The sequence below is a fragment of the Notamacropus eugenii genome, chromosome 1, assembly GCF_028372415.1.
Source record: "Notamacropus eugenii isolate mMacEug1 chromosome 1, mMacEug1.pri_v2, whole genome shotgun sequence".
NCBI lineage: Eukaryota > Metazoa > Chordata > Mammalia > Diprotodontia > Macropodidae > Notamacropus > Notamacropus eugenii.
Genome location: NC_092872.1, coordinates 618,889,967 through 618,910,235, shown reverse-complemented (window position 1 = coordinate 618,910,235; position 20,269 = coordinate 618,889,967). Strand labels below are relative to the sequence as shown.

Here is a 20,269-nt window from a genome sequence, read left to right as displayed (position 1 = left end):
AGATTTAGAGTCTTAGAGGTCTTGGTTTGAATCCCAGTTTCTTTCCGCACTATGTAACTCTAGACAAATCACTTCCCCTTTCAAATGGGGACAATTGAACTAGACAGTTTCAGTTCTAAATTCTATGAAATTTTCAGCAGTAAATGCTATGAAAACCAAGAAATTAAATCTGTGAACTTCTTGGATCACAAGATCAACGAATTTAGAATCTGGCACAAATGTCTCATTTTACAGACGAGGAAACAGAGTCCGGGAGACAGAGATTAACTTGGTCACACAAGGAGTACATGGCAGAGCTGGGCTTCTCACTCAGGTCCCTCAACCGCCAATCTATGGTTCTTGTTCCAGGCTACTATGATATCATTCCACAAAAGCTCGTACTCTTCAGCCAAAGTCTATGAAAGTTCAGGGTCTTGTCTAAGTTTATTGGGGATTCCTTTCATCCCTGGCATTGGGGAAAGCCAGTGTGGAAAGTTAGTCCCAGGTTTTATTTTATTTTGAAGAAATACTTCAATGGCTATAGACATGATACAGCTTCACAGGCAAAACTCTTGTTTCACAGAAAGACACATCAGGTCCTTTGCTTGACAACTATTTATTGAACATCTAGTCCCTCTGGACTAGCTGCTATGGAAGTTATGTCAAGACATGAGGCACCATTCCCATCCTCTGACTGCTCAGAATCAAAGCCTCTTATTCCTCATAGAGGAATAACCATGATTATTACAATAGCAGTAAATACATCCAGAGCATTGAAAAGTACTTTAAATATGTTGTCTCATTTGATCTTGAAACAATTCTGGGAGGTAGGTGCTATTATTATCCCCATTTCACAGATGAGGAAACAGACCCAGAGAAGTAAGGTGACTTGTCCAGGGTCACATAGCTAGTTAATGTCAGAGTCTGAATTTGAATTCAGATCTTCCTGATTCCAAGTCTGGTATTCTTTCCACAATACTGCCTAGATACCTTTAATACACGATGGTCTTATCAGCCACAGTTGGACCAACTTTGGTCCTTTTCAAGAATCGAGGACAATAGATGAACAACCATTATATAGTGTTGCATGATTAAAAGAGAATTGGCATTAAGTTGATGAGGCTTTGTTTCAAGAGCAAAGGTTGGGGTAATTAAAAAAAAATAACAAACATACCATGTAATTTCCCAAAGACATCCCAGTCCACTCTCCTCCTGTCCAATCCTGGGCCCATGTGGGCTAGTCACATAGAGACAGTTAAGAGAGGGAGGAGACAGTTCACCTGCTTCTCTGGGATCCAATGTCAGCTTGTCAAAAAGGAAGGCCCCTAGCATTTATTTATATTTATTCTCTTGATATTTATTCTGAAGATGCTTAATTATGTTCTTGTTGTCTCCCTCATTGGAACATAAGACTCACCCAAGTAGAGAGTATTTCCCTGTACTATACATATATCCCCAGCACTTAGCACATAGTAGGTAGTTGATCAATAAAGGCTTGTTCCTTGGCCAAGGCTTGTTCCTTGCCAACAAGCGTGGCGCAGGGTGGACTGGCATGGAAGCATCATGATCTGCACCCTTGTGCATGTACCCCACTTTTAAGATTACAGATCAATCAAAGCTTAAGTATTCTATGAAAGAAATAGTGATATGTGAAGGCAGAGAGGAGAGGTCATTACTGACAGGGTAGATCAGGGAAGGTTTTCTAGAAGGAAATGGCTTTTGTGTTGGTCTTTAAACATTGAGTACACTTTGAAGAGACAGAGAAAAGAAGAGAAAATTCAGGAAAGACATGAGATAGAGAAGGAGTCTGGGATTTCATTAGTAGAGAAAACTCTGTAATAACGAAACTCTATCTACAAATGCAGATCTGCACCTTTTGGATTACTATGCAAAGCATCCAAAGGTGACAAGGCTCACTCAGCCAATAGGGATCCAATGCAGAACTGAAGGTATGTTGACTTGAGGGATGAGGGAAGGGTGACAGGAAACTATGGCTGTCTTTAAGTGTGTGAAGAGCTATCCTAGGAAAGAGGGATTAGATTTAATCTGCCTAGTCCCAGAGGACAGAACCAGGAGCAGTGAATGGAAGTGGCAGAGAGGCAGATTTCAGCTCTAATAAAAGGGAAAACATCCTAACAATTAACTCTCCAAATGGAAAGTGGGTTTCCCTAACTAGAGGTCTTTGACCAAAATACATACATAATAATAACTAAATAACATAAGATAAGAGTCGCCTAGCCATTTAAGAGGACAACCCAAGAGGAAGTATATGATTAACTGCTCATGCCACTCCTCTGTGCCCAAATATTCAGTGACTTCCTCTTGCCTCTCAGACAAAGTCCAAAGTACTTGACTTGGCCTTCACGGCCTTCCACAAGTAGAGTTACTCCCTTCTGAGTCCTTTGTATTCCTGCTCCTGAACAAGAGCTTGGCTTTCTCATCTCTAGTTTTTAACTCATGTTCTATTTTATTCCTGGAATGGCCTCCCTCCTCCCCAAGTCAAAATCATAGCCAGTCAGAGTGGGAAAGTCTCTCATTCAATCCAACCAGTCAAGACGAGCACCACTGGCAAGAGGTCGCCCAACGTTCCTTTGAAGACCTCTAGTCACACTGCTGTGGACTTGCAGCTGAGGAATAAACAAAGGAGACTTCTTAGGACAAACCATGACACACTTATGAATTTTTCTTTCTTTTTGGTGAAGTCTTTTTTTTTTGCCCCACTCTAGCAATTTTTTATACACTCAAAATGTGGAATAATGGAAGGAACTCTGGTCTTAGAGTCAGGAAAGTTAGGTGCTAATCCCAATTTTACTCCTATTTCTACTAACTGTGTGATTGAGCAAATTACTAAATCTCTCTCTGCCTCATTTTCCTCATCTGCAAAATGGAGATCACCATACTTGCCCAACAGGTAACAAGAGTTGACAATATAGCACTGTAAGGTTTGCAAAGTGCTTTGCAAATGTCACTTCATTGACGTTTCTCAATAACTGTGTGAGCTAGAGCCTATAGTGGCAGTTCTAGAACTTTTTGGTCTCAAGATCCCTTTACACATAAGTTACTGAGGACCCCTCTCTTCCAAAAAGCTTTTGTTTATACAGTTTATGTTGATCAAGTTAATATTAGAAATGAAAACATTCCATCATTATTATGATAATAGTTTTGGTCTAATGGACTCTGAAAGGATTTGGAGACTCTCAAGGAGTCCCCAGATCATACTTTGAGAACCACTGCCCCATGGTATTATTATCTTCATTTTACAGGTGAGGAATCAGAGGTTCAGAGAAATTGTTATTCCTGTGCTTGCATAGTTAATAAGTATCAGAGGTAGGGTTAGAACCCAGGTCTCCCTGACTCTCAGTCCTTTCTCAGAGAGCTGTGAGAAAAGCATATTGGGCCTATACAATTGTGAAAGGAGTATTTTGAGTGAGAGGACTGGTCTTTAAGTCAGATAACAGAGGCATCAGGAGCTGCTAACCATGAAGGCCCTACATTTCATGTGCTCTCCCCTAGTTTTCTTTACCTTTGGAAAGAAAGTCTTCCCTCTATCTCCTTCCCCATCCCCCTCCTCCCAAGCTAAATCCTGTCCCCTGTTTTGTTTCAAAGCAGCTTCCTCACCATCTCTAATGGGTTTTCTAAGTAGCCTGTCATATTATTAGGAATCTATTCCACTGTTTGCAAATAATCATCACCCTCAATCAATAGTAACCATTAGGGAATGAGACAGAATGGAAAAGGACCAGATGGCTTTTTATTTTTGTCTTTTATACAGACCTGACAGGCATTTGGAATCCAATGGCATTCCACACGAATAATGACGCCAAAACTACCATTAGAAAGCAAAGAGTTAACAGATTCCCAGCTTGTAGACCAATACTAGCCCATTAGTTCCAGGAAGAACTATCAAACACTCTACTGCTTGACTTTTTCTACATCTGATGAGTAATGCTCAGGGCCTACCCTTTTCTCAAGATGGATTAACACCCTCTGGTCTTAGTGTCCTGAGAGAACATTGCTATTTTTATGTGTTCTGTCAGTAAATAAGGTCTGGTGGAAGACAATTTTCTAAAGCTTTTCATTCATAGACACCATCTCTTGTTACAACATAATGGAGTTTAACAGCTGGTTAGAGGCACAGTAGCAACATGGGACTTCCTGGTTTTACCTCTTCCTCTCTTAATGCTTCCTGTGCCATGACAGCAAATTCAGGAAATAAATCAGTCACTGCTCAACTAGGAATACACAGAGAGGAGGGAGGGCCAGGGGCAGAAGGGAGAACAACTCCCAGATGAGCTATAGTTATTGAAAGAACCGTCAATGGCTGTCAGAAAAGAATGATACAATCAGAGATAGCTGTCATCAGACACCTTTGGAGACAGGATACACACATCAGGAGAGCAACTGCAGGGCGGTGATCTCCAAAACCAGCACACAAGACCCAGGCTTAATTGTGATTCCTAGCAGATAATAACAGCCAACACGGTGGAGGGGTTTTTATATTTCTATTTAGAGAACTCCTTATGAAGAAACATGGACATGGACTTCTGTTCTGCAGCTTACAGTCTTAAAAAATGAGAAGTTAAGTGACTTACCCAGGGTCACAGAGTCTGTACGTGTCAGAGACTGAGAATTAAACATTTGTACAGCACCAATGCACTTTCATCAAAGTTCATCATCGTCATCATCATCATCACTAGTATTTAGACAGGGCTTTAAGATTTGCGAAGCATTTTACACATATCTCATTTGATCCTCTTAGCAACCCGGGGAGAGAGGTACTATTTTTTATCCCCATTTTGTAGCTCTCTACCTACTGTGACACCTACTTGCCTCCAAGAAACAGTGGTATATAGGGCAGTTTGATGGTGCAGTGGATAGAACTCTGGCCCTGAGTTCAAATTCAGCCTCAGATACTAGCTGTGTGACCTTGGGAAGTCACTTAACCCTGCTTGCTACCCTCCCCCACTAAAGAAACAGTAGTATAGACATGCTAAAATCATACTACTAGAATCTTACTGTGTAAGCCTTCATTCCTCTCTTTTCATTCACTGAATACATGTTTATTACCAGCAGTATAAACAGCAGTGTTTTTTTGTTCTGGTCAAAAGCTTCCAGGGTCTTCCCCTCTCAGATAGATATTTTGTGATGGTAAATAAGGCCATCTTTTGTCTCAATGCTTACTTAGCATTTAGTCATTCAGTGGGTGTGGCCTCAGACATTCTGAGACCTGGGAAGGGCCTTCATTTAGAAAGGCCAAGGTCACCCTCTGCATCCCAGGCCATCACCAGTCTACTTCACTTTTGTCTTGCCTTTGGACTCTGATGACCAGAGAAGAGAGTGAGGCCGATAACTTTGCGTAGCTCTACCTCAATCAAATCCAGGTGGTCCTCTTCAAGACCAAAGAATGAACAACATTTATGGATCATCTACTACGTATAAAGTAATGCTAAGTGGTCTAGAAGTCACACCGATGAATAAAACAGAGTCTCCGCCTTTGAGGAATTTACATCCTAGTAGGGAAATGAAGACATTGACATAGGAAGTCCTATGATTTGAATTTGGAAGGGATCTTAGAGATTATCTACTCTCATCCCTTCATTTTACAGATGAGGAGACTGAGGATCAGAGAGGTGGAATAAGTGCCTTGCCCAAAGCATAGAGTATATACTCCAGGGTCTCCTGAGGTACCCATGAGGTAATGGGATAGTGGGACAGAAAATTGGAAAGTCCGATGATAGAGTTTTAAAGGACTCTCTATGGTATTTGGGAGACAAAAGAGAGTACTCTCAGTTATGAAGAATGGGGTAAGACTTCATGCAAGAGGCTGAATTTGAGCTTGGCCATGAAAGAAAAGTTAAGCATCAGATAGAAAGAGCCATGCCTCTCTGGACTTCCCCACTGGCCCAAAGCTGGATACCTTCTCCCCCCTGTTTTTCTGCTTCCTTTTGTAGATATTCTCCTGCTATTGAATTACAGGCTCCTTAAGGACAGGGTCTGTCTGGCCTTTCTTTGAATTTCCTGCTCTTCACACCTAGTCTGGCCCTCGTAGGTGCTTAATATTGACTGACTGACCAAGCTGAAAGGGAATGAAAGAGAAGGGGGCAGGGGAGGAGAAAAGTGGGAAAGGGCGTGGAAAGAGGAAAGTCTGGAATATGTCTAGAGCAGAGGTCTCCAAGTGAGGGCTGCAGCCCCAAGGTGGGCCACAGACCCGGGACATCAGCGGGCAATCAATCAGAGGGTGGGAAGATGGCTGCATCACACTGTCACTCCATAATCAACCATGGAATTTATCTCCTATATAATTATTTCATCCCCCTTTCCCGTTAACGCAGCTACATGGTGCAGTGGAGAGAACACTAGACCTGGAGTCAGGAACACCTGAGTTCAAATCCTGTCTCAGACACTTATCGGGTGTGTGACCTTGGGCAACACTTAACCTCGTTCTCAGTTTCCTCCTTTGTAACACAAGCTGGAGAAGGAAATGGCCAACCATTCCATTTTCCTTGCCAAGAAAAACCCCAAATGGGGTTACAAAGAGTTGGACATGACTGACATGACCAAACAACAACTCACTAGCAAGCAAGACACCCTACGTCATACCCTCTTAGAGGTGTTTTCCTGTGGCTGTGCAAGTGCTCAACTATTCCCTTTCTACATTGGCCCTTCAGAGTAGTTGATATAAATTACATCATAACTGCAAATCTTTGGTAAAGTGCCTGTACATTGCTGGTGTCTAATAAATGCTTGTTCCCTTTCCCCCTTTATAAGCATGACCTAAGCAGACACACCAGCTATAGTGCAGGCAAAATCCCTCTGTGCTTCAACTTCTCATCCCCTATCACCCCATCTAGACAACCAGGAACTCTCCACTTTGAAGCAGTAGGTGGTGAGGAAAACCCATAACCCCTTTTTCATTTTTGGTGTGACAGAGTGAGCCACACAGGATGGGCAGACTTTGAAGGGCTAGGATTAGCATTACTGATCTCATTACATTACCTTTCACCCCAAACTCTCCTTCCTTCTAAACATCCCTGTCTCTGTGGGTGGCACCATCCTTCCAGAGTCTAGGTTCTCAACCTCCTCCTCATTCTTCAACTCAACTGAAACAAGTTTCTCTCCAAAGTTTCCAATGGTCTTTTAACGGACAGATCGGTCAATCTTTTCTCACCTCTCGTTCCTTTCCACAACTCTGCAGCCTTTAACACTGTTGAGCCCTCTCTTCTCCTGGATACTTAATCTCTCCTCTCTGGGTTGCTACAAAAATTCTCACATCTGCACTTTCAAAAACTTGAAAATAGACTTATAACTTGTTTTAAAATCTTCCAAGCAAAGCACTTTGGTGGGTTTTGAACCATTTGTTAATCTTTTTTTAATATAACACCTTCCAGTTAGTTTCAAAAGCAACTAATTGACATCAGGGAAGATGGACATTTACTAACTGAATCTCAACCAAAACCTTTGCATAACTGGTGAATGGGATCAAAAAATGAGTATCATGGAGGCACAACCAATAAATGTCCTTCCATGTGTTCCTTCATATCTTTAAGAACTATTTCCTGCAGGGAAGACATGTTAAAACCAGGTATTGAAACAAATTGAACTTTGAACCAGACCTTTGAATCACTATCACAAAGTGTTAAACCAAGATTTTAAAAAATAATGAAGCATATATAATTACATTGACCTCACTTAAAATAGGGACAGGTTAGGTGGCAAAGTGGACAGAGCACTGGGCTTAGAATGGAGAAGACTCATCTTCATAAATTCAATCTGACCTCAGACTCTAGCTGTCTGATCCTGGGCAAATCACTTAACCCTGTTTGCCTCAGTTTCCTCATCTGTAAAATGAGCTGGAGAAGAAAATGACAAACCACTCCACTATCTTTGCCAAGAAAACTCCAGATGGGGTCACAAAGAGTCTGATACAACTGAACAACAAACATTTAAAATATTGATTAATGATATTTTAGTGAGAACAAAAAGTTTTAGTATCATTAATAAGAAGTTATTTTAAAATATTATTTCATTTGTTTTATCCTTTTAAATTTATAAATGTATACATTTTATAATGCATATAACTATTGGTGTAGTAATGCAGTTAGATAATTTACAAATAAGTAAATTTATCTGTTGGGAGTGAGTTTTCTCTTTCTCTTTTTTTAACCAATAAATGTACATGATCAGAAGTTTGGAGACAATGGTCTAAAAAAGTATGGAATGTGTGAAAGCTAAAACTATCCCTTGAGGTTATCTTATTAAGGGCCTTGAATGTCAAGTGAATTTGTTTAGAATTTTTTCTGTACCCAACTGGAAGCCATTGAAGATTTTTGAGTGAGTGATAGGCATCAGGAATTGGAGGAGAGTCTGCAGACAAACTTTTTAGACTAAGGGACTATTTACTACTGTCAAAAGAAAATTACAGGATTATAGCATCTCAGAATTGGAAGAGACTTCAGAGATCTTAGTCCAAGCTGTACTCAACAGAATAAGAACACCTCCAACAATACAGCAGACAAATAGTCATCTGGCCTTTGCTTGGAGACCACCAGTGATGAAGACCTTGGTAGCCCTGAGACAGCTTATTCCTCCTTTGAATACTAAATTGTTGGGAAGGTTTTTCCTGACAAAAATCCAAAATTGGTTTTTTAGACTTTCCTGACCACTCTAATTGTTGACCTCTGGAGCCATGTAGAGCAGATCTAATCTCTTTCATTTATAGCCTTTCAAATACTTGAAAACAGTTATCATCATCCCCAAGACTTCTCTCCAGATCAAACATCCCTAGCAATTTCAATCCTTCAGTCTTCAATCCTCTCCCCATCTCTTTTGGATGAGGGCTAATTTGTCAATGTCCTTCCCATAATGTGGTATCCAGAAAACACAGTATTTGATCTGTGGTCTGACCTTGACAGTGTAGAGCATACCTACCTCCTCCTTCATTCTGAAATCTATATCTCTCTAAACTTAGTTTAGTGTTCATAACACAAAATAAGAAATACTATTAACTAGAACAACATTTGTCCTTTCTCTGGTGTGTTGTACTATTGATTCACATGAAGCTTTTGGTCCACTAACATCCCTTGATCTCTTTCACAAAAACTGTTATCTTGTCTTGTGTCTCTCACTCTGTACTTGGGAAGTTGATTTTTGAGCTCAGTTGCAGAACTTTGCATTTACTTCCATTACATTTAATCTTCTTAGATCCAACTCATATTTCTAGCCAGTCAACACCTCTTTGAATTCTGACTGTAATCCTCTGGGCTTGCTTTATTTGCCTCTCTAATTTATGTCATCTGCAAATCTGGCACACATGCCCTCACTCAAATTATTTAGAAAATATTGAACAGGAGATGACGCTGGTTTGAGTCAGTGACCATATCTCATGCCTAGACTACCTCAGTGTCTCTATTAGTGTGAAGTCCTTCTTTTCCTTCAAGGTTCAGCTTTGGTGCTACTCTGGCAATGAAGCTTTTTCTTCAGTCCCCTTAGCTAGGAATGCTCCTTGAATGATCCTCCTTGAATCTCTCTGATGACCTCTCTTATTCCCTCAATCATATTCTAAGTCAATAGCTCATTCCATCTACTAGACTGTCAACTCTCCAAGGTCAGAGACTGTGTCTGACTCCATTCTGTGTCTCCAGAACTGAGTGCCTTGCATGCACCAGGTGCTCAATAAGTATATACTGAATTGAACTGCCACAAAATTACCTTTCTAATTATGATTCACTTAGGATAATATTACAACTAGTCTGCATTTTCTGAGAACACTCTGGCTTGAACAATAAGGAGAAGTGTGTTGGAATTTATAATCAATTTCAGATAATCCATCAAGAATGGACTTTGATAGAATTGTAATCAAGAACATAAGGTGCCTTTCAAAATATTTCCATACCTATTATCTCATTTTATCCTCACACCATTCCTATACATACTATTCCTGTTCTTATCAATAAACAAACCAAGGCCCAGAGAAGTTAAATTACTTGCCCAAGGTCATTATTTTGTCTGTGTACTGGAAAGTGATCCTGTAGTTTCTCAGTTAAGTATTTATTATTATTACTTACAATAATGTTCATTATTATTATTACTAATATCTATTACTTATACTAATAACATTTATTAGTAGTAAGTATATCTATTACTTGTACTAATACTATTTATTATTATTAGCAGTAGCAATAATATCACTGCTGCTAATGATGGCTAGCACCTACAGGTTTCCAAGGTACTTAACAAACAGGATGTTCCCAAAGTCTTACTGCAGTTTTAAGCGTTAGTAACTTAGACAGTTTCACAAACATCTTATTTGATTTGATTTGGAGGACAAATTCTTCTGATCACCTGAGTAACCTTGACTTTATTTCTCTGGGCCTGGGTTTCCTTAATTGTAAAATGAGGGTATTGGACCAGATGATCTTGGGTCTTACTAGTTCTAAGGTTCATCCTCCTATGTATGCCCAGACTTCTCAACTCTATGTCAAGAGTATACAAGTGAAAGAATCCACATGAATTTGGGGTTGATGATAGTGACTTCCCCCTCACCTGCCAAAGGCAACACAGGTGGTCCAAGTTTCAGAGATGGCAGGCCACTAAACAGTTTCCAGGAACTAGCAGGCTAGTTCCCTCTCCCCTAGCTGGAAGACCACAAAAATGTCCATTTTCTCCCTAAGCCACCAGTCAAGCAGGGCAGGGACTTTATCAAGCCCAACCTGGCATCCCTTCCCTAAGCTTGATAACTAAAAAGGGCTGTAAGTTTTAATTAGGGCGCCTTGAAAAGCTAAGTGGAACATTGGGTTCTGGACTCTCAGAAAGACTCATTTTTCTGAGTTCAAATATGACCTCAGACACTTACTAGCTATGTGACCCTGGGCATGTCAGTTAACGCTTTTTGCCTCAGTTTTCTTATCTGTAAAGTGAGCTGGAGAAAAAAAATGGCAAACTACTCCAGTTTCTTTGCCATGAAAACCCTAAATGGAGTCACAAGGAGTCAACTAAACAATAACAACCACAGAAACATCCAGCCTAGAGGTATTCCAAAGCAGAGAAGCCACATCAGTTTATCTTTTTCTGAACAATCTTATGCCATCACTTTTTTCTTTAGCCCACAAATTTCTGAGGTCACACTGGAATATTTTTCTTCTTTACTTGAACTTTTCCTCCAATCTCTGCCTCTTAAATAGTAAAAATTTAAAATTCCAGGATCCTAAAAGGTGAATAATGAAGTGAATTATGAAGTCTACTGCTTATGTTTAGGCTACAAAGTAGTTGAATCCCTTTTGCACAGACAGGTCAAAGAATCTGGGGATGACAAGACCCTTAGACATCATCATCATCATCCTCCTCTTTAGCATAGTGCTGAAACCTCTTCATTTAATATAGGAGGGAAATGAGCTATCTTATCTAAGGTTTTACTGTTACTAAGCAGTAGAGTCAATATTCAAACTCAGGTTCTCTGACACCAGATCGAGGGCTCTTTCAACTAAACTGTATGAAGGATCAACAAGCTAGTTCCCCCAGGCCTCCTCATTCCCCAAAGTAGCTCTATCACACAGATTCCTTGGTCAAACCAAGTGCCACTAATCCAGCAACAGAAAACAGGACAAAACCAGTAACTCTGGAGTGCTCCCTCTTACCAGGTGAGGAGCTCAAAGGACATATCCCAGAGTCCACATAAGCTTCTAGAATCTCCATTTGAAAGCAAGAGTACATTAATGACCCCAAAGACCTTCTCCCCAATCCTCTACTACACAGAGCACATAACTTAAGCCTAAGACTAGAATTCTTTGAGAGTAAACAAATGACAATAAAAAATACAAATTGAACTCTTTTAGTCAAGAAAGGTCTAAAGTGTTATCTCTGGTGACAAAACTTAGAAAGTGGTGAAGCTATTAACCAATAAAATATACCCCTCAGTTTGAAAACACACACACACACACACACACACACACACACACACACACACACACACATTCCCAAGTAGGTGAAGATCACTTCTCAATTTCAAACTCATTCTTCTCTTTCAGTCAGATTTGTTATTGTAAAAAGAAGCAATTCCCCCAATCTCAGTCTTGGCCTTTTCCATCTTTATGTTCCCCCCCTCCCCACTTCTCCTTCCAACCCAACCTCCTTCTTACACATCTTTTTTTCAAACCCTCCTTTCAACCCCTGGGCAAATACTCACCCTCCGGGACCACATTGGCCCCCGCATTCTAGTTGCTAAAGGTCCAGAAAGCCTTCCTGCACTGGGCTTTGCTGTTTGAACAGTAGAGGCAGATGCCACACTGCTACTGCCTTTCCTTAAGACACCTGAACTCAGAAAGGGCCCCAAACCCCTGGGCCCATTAGGCCTTATCAGGAGCAGAGAGTGCTCTCTATCGGGTCTCACCGGCTGCCTAGAGGCAGAAGGAGAAAGGGGAGGTTCCAGCATGGAGGCTGCAGATTACAACAAACACTCCCTTTCTCCCGCCACCCTCCCTCAGTCCCAGCATCAAGGGAATTTCTAATTGGAAATACAGCAGACCCACTCACTCACCATTTTTCTTCCAGCATAACTCCTTTCCAAAGGGTTCCAACAGAGAAACAATGGGAGAATCACTGAAAAAGAGATCTTTCCTTTAAACCTTTCCAGCAGAACCCAGCATCAAAGACTACCAGTGAGAAAGCCATCCACCAAGTGGAGAATTTCATGTCACAATGGAGGTCTCCCTCTCTATGCTTCCAAATGTCTGGGCTGAATACTGGGGCGTCCTCCAGAGGCAGGATGCCTGGGGGTATCCTTTGAGACAAAACCCCAAATAACATTGGCTTTTCTCTCATGGCCAAAAGACTTTCCTCCAGAGTAGCTACCGTCCTCTGTTTAACCAGCCCAAGGGCCACATGACAGGCTTATGTCTCCCTCTATTTTTAATTTGCCTAGACTGGGGGCCCATGTGTTCCTTAATTACTGATTTGCAGGGATTCTGGGCACAATCTTAATGACACTGGGACCAAAAATAACAACATTCCTGGGAACCAGAGGTGAGTCACCACCAAACAGCAGCTTGGAGGAAAGATGGGGCTGAAGTAAAAGCTACAGAACTATTCTACATGCCTGCCAGGAAAGTCAACTGATGCTTCAGCAGATCTTCTTTCCAAAGAAAAAGCTTACCTTTGCATGGCTTTCCTAAGACTATCCTCCTATCGTGACTTGGTTTTCTGAGTCTATACAACTTATGGTTTTAGAAGTGGTTTCATTTACATCTGAGGCCAAGTGGAATGGAATGGAATTTGCACAGTGTTGTTTTATATAGTGAGTACACCATGCCCTGGAATGGCAGGGGTCATTGGGCAAAGAAACTGGAGGAACCTGAAATCAATGACATATGAAACTAGGTGAGAGATTTTTTATAGTGTCTTGCAACAATGATGTAGTCATCCTTACCTTGACAGTTCCCATTACTGCACTTATAAAATATAAAATTACAATTATTTATAAAGACATACCTTTCTACCTTTGTGTTACTGTCTGGTTGTGTCCTGATCTGAACTGACTTGAACAATAATGATCGTGGGGGAGGGAGGAGGATTCTGATCTCCCTCACCTGATACTCTCCTTTCCCCTCTCTTCCTGCTTTTCCAGTCCCCTAGTGTGGCTGCCATCTGTCTCTTCCACTTTTCTACAGTTTCAAAATGGACCTTGCTGTGAGGTCACAGCTGCCATAGGGGGAAAAAAATGACCCTCTGTGGTCCCACCCATGGGTTGCCTCCACTCTCCAAAGCAGCTGTATTGGCAGGAATCAGCAGAGCCTGGGAATCATAGCAGAACAGGGCCAGAGCATCTGACCATAACCATGGGAAGCATGAAATAGGGAACACATCTTTGAAAAATTTCATTAATAATCAGAAATTAAATCCTTAGCAGATGTAATTTGAGGCATAGGATATAAGAAGAGAAATGACCTTTTCTTGGAGGGAGACTCAGAATCACTAAATATGGTACTCAACTTTAATAATTTGTATTATAAGAAAAAAATTTCTTTCTTGGTATAAAATTCAGAGAATCATAGAACCTCAAAGTTGGAAGCAACCTCAGAGGTCGTTTAATTCAACCTGTATAGAAATCCCATTTGTAACATCCCCAAGTGTTGATCAGTCTATATTTAAAGACCCCACAGAGATAGAAAACACTCACTGCACCTCCAGAGACAGTCTATACTATAGTACTTTGGAGAAGTTCCGATTATTAGAAAATTCTTCCTGAAAATGGCCAAAAGTCTACCTCCCTTTCCTCTTAGTTCTGCCCCCTGGGGCCAAGCAGGGTATGACCAGCCCTCCACACAATAGTTCATCACAGATTTGAAGTCATCAGTCATACCTATTCATGCTGGTTTAGCTCAAGCTTTCACAGAAAGAGTGTCCCACACCCAAGAGAGGGTGTGAGAGTTACCTCTATAAAGAAGTAACATGTGCATACCTGAAATCCCTGCTACTGGGGGAGGTTTTGGCTGGTGAATTGCTTGAGCTTGGGAGTTCTGGGCTGTGGTAGAGCTAAAGGTGATGGGTTATCCTCACCAAATCTGGCACCAGTATGATAAACCCCCAGGAACTATGTGACCACTGGGCTATCTAAGTAGAGGCGTGCTGGTTCAGATTGGAAACAGAACAGGTCAAAACTTTTGTGTCCATCAGCAATAGGACTGAGCCCATAAGTGGCTACTGCACTTCTAGCATGAGTGAGAAAAGGAAGAAGTAGAGGAGGAGAAGGAGGAGAAGGAGGAGGAGGAGGAGGAGGAGGAGGAGGAGGAGGAGGAGGAGGAGGAGGAGGAGGAGAAACCTTGATGGGTAAAGAAAACTTCATTCACCATGTAGAGATGGACAGCTTGATATTAAAGAAAGAACACTGAATTTGGATCAAGTCAGAAGATAAGATTTGTCTTTCTCTCTGCTAGGACATTAACTTTGTAACAATGACTAAAAGTTTCAGTTTCCTCACTTGAAAATGGGGGTAATAATATTTTTATTATCAGCCTATGGGACTCTTGTGAAAAGAACCCTTTGTAAATCTCCAAGTACTACATTAATGTGAGCTACTCTTATGTCACCATTTTGGATACAAGAAATCCTGTTCACACCACCCAGTCCCCTCCAGAGATGAGCAGCAGAGTACCTGAGCAAGAGCCTTCTACTTGAAGTCCAAGGATCTGAGCTCAAATTCTGTCTCTGATACTCACTGACCCTATGGGGTTGGGGGAGTTATCTCCTTTCTCTTAGCCTCAGGGGCTTCATTTGTATGTAATTGGGCCCTAGTCCAGAGAGCGCATGCAGCGAGTTCTGCCTGATTTAATTCCCTACATAGAGTCTGATGCCTAGCTTGCTTCTGTACAAGCATGATGACAGGAATGGAGGGGCCAACTGTTCCACTTCAGGGCATGAACAAATAAATTGTTTCCCAGTTGATTATTGAACTGCTAAGAGCAGCCTTTTGATTGCTGGGTTGAAAGTGGAGGTGCGTACAAAAGGCACCAACCAGACAAATGATTCTCCCTGGCTGTATTTGAAGCCTGGGCTTTTCCTGACCCATCTTCCCTTCCCCCTACATGTAAAATGAGGGAATTGGAAGCAAGAACTACTAAGGTCCCTTCCAGCTCCGACATACTGTGATTCTATGAACAAACACAATGTTTTGTTGTTCATGGTTGCCTGCACAAGCGAGGTCCACATGAGGAAACCATCAAACATAAGTGATACCCTGAAATAATTTCTGTCACTTACAACTGCAGTCTGGGGTAGTCAGCCGAGGGATCCAATCCATGATGGAAAAACTAAAACTAATGCATCCATTAAAAAACAGCCCTCAGGCCTACCAGTTCACTCTCTCTCTATCTGTGTGACTATGTCCAGCAGCTTATCGGTCATTTCCAGGCAGCAGTAAGCAGCTTTCAGGTCAGGCACCCTGAAATGTCAATCACCTCCACAGTTTAACCTTCTCTCTAGTCCATGTGGACCTGCCCTGATTTCAGATACAGGATCCAACCAAGATCCTCTCATCTGCTTTCATGGGGTGAGAGGAGCTGCACTCCTAAACCCACTGCTAAATCAGGCCAAACTGAATTGCAGGATGGGGTGCAGGGAGATAGGATAGGGCTAACCACCAAGATTTGGGGGCCTTTTTTTCTTAATACTTTGAAAGATTCGTATTCCATTGCTGCACATACATCTACTGAGAGAAGTACTTAGAAAAGTTACAACGCATTCTCCTTACAAACAGCCTGCTGCTAAAGGCAGTAATCAATTAATCAATAAACATTTATTAAGCACCTACTACCTGCCAGGCATTGTGCTAACAGCTTGGGATACAAAAAGAGGCAAAAAACAGCCTCTTCCCTCAAAGAGCTTACATTTTAATGAGAAAGTAAACATGTACATTAGTAGATGTATATATAAGATACACATGGAATAGGTGGAAGGTAAATTTACAGTAAAGTAGCAGCTATGGGGCCTCCTGCAGAAGGCAAGAGTTAGAGCTGAATATTAAAGGGAGCCAGGGGTTCTAAGATGTAGAAGAAGAGAGAGAACAATCCGTAATAGGGGGAACAGCCAGGGAAAAGGCTCAAAGATGGGAGGGATGTATCTGGACCAGTCGAGATCAGTGAAGGGAATGATGTATGAGAAACCTGAAAAAGCAGGAAGGAGTAAGGTTGTGAAGGAGAGTTTATATTTGATACTCAAGGTAGGTAAACTGAGGCTCAGGGATCTTTGTTGTGCCCTCTCTCAACTCTAGCGGCAACTATGCTTCCTGCTCCTTCTCCCTCAAGTTACTACCTGGTAAGCTTCAGAGAATGAACCCCCTCTACCAAACTTAGCCTTAGAGGCCACACACACACACACACACACACACACACACACTGCGTCACTGGCACCTTGCTTGTAGCAGCCTCTCCATCTTAAGTAATTCCTGCCAGAGCTGGTCCCCTGTGAGGAAAAACCTTCATAAAGCTAAAACCACTACAGAAATGCGAATTGCTATATTTGTCTGTGCTGGTGTTTTCTGTCTTAAACACTCAGCTTCTAGTGGGTAGTGACCATTTTTAGTCCATCCTAATTTAATGCAACTCAACTCACCTGAACCCTCTACTTAAGGAACATTTCCTTCTCTCACTTTCAGGAGAAAGAAAACTAATGACGGGTACACAAGCTGACAGAAGGGAGGGATGTATTCAAAAGTGACTCCTAGAACATTTCTGGAGGGCAAGACACGTTCGGACTAATTTTCAGTTTCTCAGGTTTCATCTTTGGTACAGTCATTACAGTTCAAATTTGTATAGAGATTTATTGAGCTTCTTACTCACAACACTGTGAGATTGTCAGTGTGTATGTGATTTTTCTCCATTTTATTGATAAGGAAACTGAGGCCCAGAATGGGTAAAGGAATTGTCAATGGCTGCATTGCTATTTTCATGTCAGGGTTGAGACTGTTGTTTGTTCTTCATTCTTGAAGAGGACAATGACATCAGGGAGGTGATGCCATGACATGTAAGTGAATTGTATTTAAGTGAGGGAGGGCTGTGCAAAGTCACTAGCCTCACTCTCTCCTCCAGAGCCATCTGGGTCAAATGGCCAGATATAGATCAGGATAACTGGAGATGGACCCAGTTGAGACAAAGCTTGGTTCTCTGATTTTTTCACTGGTGGTCTTTCCACTGGCTTCTACATGCTTGTAGAGGAGGGTAGGTGATGCAGTGGATAGAGCACCAGTGCAGGAGTCAAGAGGACCTGAGTTCAAATCTCACCTCAGACACTTGACACTCACTAGCTGTGTGACCTTGGGCAAGTCATATAACCCCAACTGCCTCATCCAGTCATCCTGATGAATATCTGGTCAACGGATTCAGATGGCTCTGGAGGAGAAGTGAGGCTGGTGACGTGCACAGTCCTCCCTCACACAAAACAAAGTCAAGTGCAAGTCATGTCATTATTTCTCTGATGGCATTGTCTTCTTCGGCAACGAAGGATGAACACACACATATGCTCATAGGTCAAGAGGTTTCAATCGTGAAAGGGAGCTCAGATCAATTAATCCAGCCTCTTCATATTTCAGATGAGAAAACTGAGATAGTTCCAGAGAGATTAAGTTAAAGTAAATTAGAGGGTGCAGTGGTTAGGGCTCTGGGTCTCAAGTCAGGAAGACCTCAGTTCAAATCCTGCCTCATACACTTAGCAGCTTTATGAAACTAAGCATATCACTTAACTCTCTGCCTTGTTTTCTTCATCTGTAAAATAGGGATAATAAATAATAAAAATATTATATTATATGTAATAAATATAAAAATATAGTAAAATATAAGCAATGATAAAATAAAATAAAAAATAATAAAAATAATATATACCTATCTCCTGAAATTGTTACAAGGATCAAATAATATAACATTTATAGAATTGTCATTTTTATTATATTGGCTTGGCCTATGATGAGCAATTGATGCTTTTCTCCAATTGTTTAGATCTCACATTATTTGTGTGAAAAGTGTCTTGTGATTGTGTTCTCATAGTTCCTGAATTTGTCATGGCAGATAGACTTCCAAGTATTTTTATGTTGTCTACAGTTATTTTTAATGGAATTTGTCTTTCTATCACTTGCAGCTGGGTTTTGAGGGTAATATATACAAATGTTGATGACTTATGGGGGTATATTTTATGTCCTACAATTTTGCTAAAGTTGTTAATCATTTCAAGTAGTTTTTAGTTGATTCTCTAGGATTCTCTAAGTATACCATCATATCTGCAAAGAGTAATTGTTTTGTTTCCTCATTACCTAGTCTAATTCCTTCAACTTCTTTTTTAAAATTTAATTAATTTGTTTTCAGTTTTCAACAATTACTTCCATAAGTCTTAAATTTTCCCCTTGCCCCCTCCCCCCAAGAAGGCATGCAATCTTATATGGGCTCTACACACATATTCTTATTAAACACATTTTCACATTAGTCATGTTGCATAGAAGACTTAAAATGAATGGGAGAAACCAAAACATAACACAAGAGAAGATAGTCTGCTTCATTCTACATTCCAATTCCATAGTTCTTTCTCTGGATGTGGGTGGCATTTTACATCAAGAGTCCTTTGGGCATGTTTTAGGTCCTTGGATTGCTGTCAAGGGCTGAGTCTATCAGAAACAGTCTTTATACTCTGTGGCTATTACTATGAATAATGTTCTCTTGGTCCTGCTCACTTCACTCAGTGTCAGTTCATATAAGTCTTTCCCGGTTTTTCTGAAGTCTGCTTGTTCATCATTTCTTATAGCACAATAGTATTACGTTACACTCATATATGACAACTTGTTCAGCCATTCCTCAATTGAAGGGCATCCCCTAGATTTCAATTTCTTTTTCTTCCCTTATTGCTGAAGTTAAGATTTCTAGTACAATACTGAATAACAGTGGTGATAATGGGCATCCTTGTTTCACCCCTAATGTTACTGGGAAGTCTTCTTGCTTATCCACATTACAGATTGCTCCTAGTTTTAGATACTGCTTATCATTTTAAGGAAAGCTCCATTTCCTCCTGTGCTCTCTAGTGTTTTTAATAGGAATGGATGTTGTATTTTGTCAAAAGCTTTATTTTTTGCATCCATTGCAATTATCATATGATTGCTATTGGTTTTCTTATTGATATAATCAATAATGCTGATAGTTTTCCTAATATTGAATCAACCCTGCATTCCTGGTATAAATTCCATCTAGTTAAGATAATATTTGTCATTAATATTTGAAAAATACTTGCAAATTTAAAATATATATACATGCATATATATGTGTGTATGTATTACTAGCTGTATGACCTTTGACAAATCATTTAACCTCCATTTGTCTCAGTTTTCCCATCTATAAAATGGAGGTAACAATAGCACCTACCTCTCAAGGTTGTCATGAGGATAAGATTAGATATTTGTATGCAAACTTATTTATTTGTATATAAATTTGCTCAGGGTCACACATTTAGTAAGGTCTGAGGTCCAATTTGAATCCAGCTCTGCCAGACTCTAAATCCAGTACTATGTAATAGTACATAGTATCTATGACACTATGAGGCCTCTCGAATACTTTAAGACTGAACTTTCAGAATTATACCAGTTGGAGCACCTTAAGACTTTCAGTATTCAAAGAAAGAGGGAAGCGAGATGGTGCAGTGAATAAAGCCTAGGGTCTGGAGTCAGGAAGATTCATCTTCTTAAGTTCAAATCTGGCCTCAAACACTCATTAGCAATGTGACCCTGGGCAAGTCACTTAACCTTGTTTGCCTTAGTTCCTCATCTGTA

General features: G+C 40.7%; 1 protein-coding gene and 1 long non-coding RNA gene across 3 annotated transcripts in view; one reads left to right on the top strand and one right to left on the bottom strand.

The window, feature by feature from the left end:
* ANK1 (ankyrin 1) overlaps positions 1-12,331 on the bottom strand; it is a 188,241-nt gene extending 175,910 nt beyond the window's left edge. The window contains exon 1 of the mRNA XM_072635086.1: positions 12,161-12,331. Within this exon, the coding sequence (XP_072491187.1) occupies positions 12,161-12,187 (27 nt within the window). The 5' untranslated portion in view covers positions 12,188-12,331. The remainder of the gene's footprint in view (positions 1-12,160) is intronic.
* Positions 1-13,453, top strand: part of LOC140520793 (uncharacterized) — a 44,204-nt gene extending 30,751 nt beyond the window's left edge. The window contains exon 4 of one of the 2 annotated variants that reach the window (XR_011972646.1): positions 12,934-13,453. This is a non-coding gene — a long non-coding RNA (uncharacterized lncRNA). Of the gene's footprint in view, positions 1-12,525 lie in introns of both variants that reach the window. The other variant, XR_011972645.1, reaches the window with a different exon arrangement.
* The last annotated feature ends 6,816 nt before the right edge of the window (positions 13,454-20,269 follow it).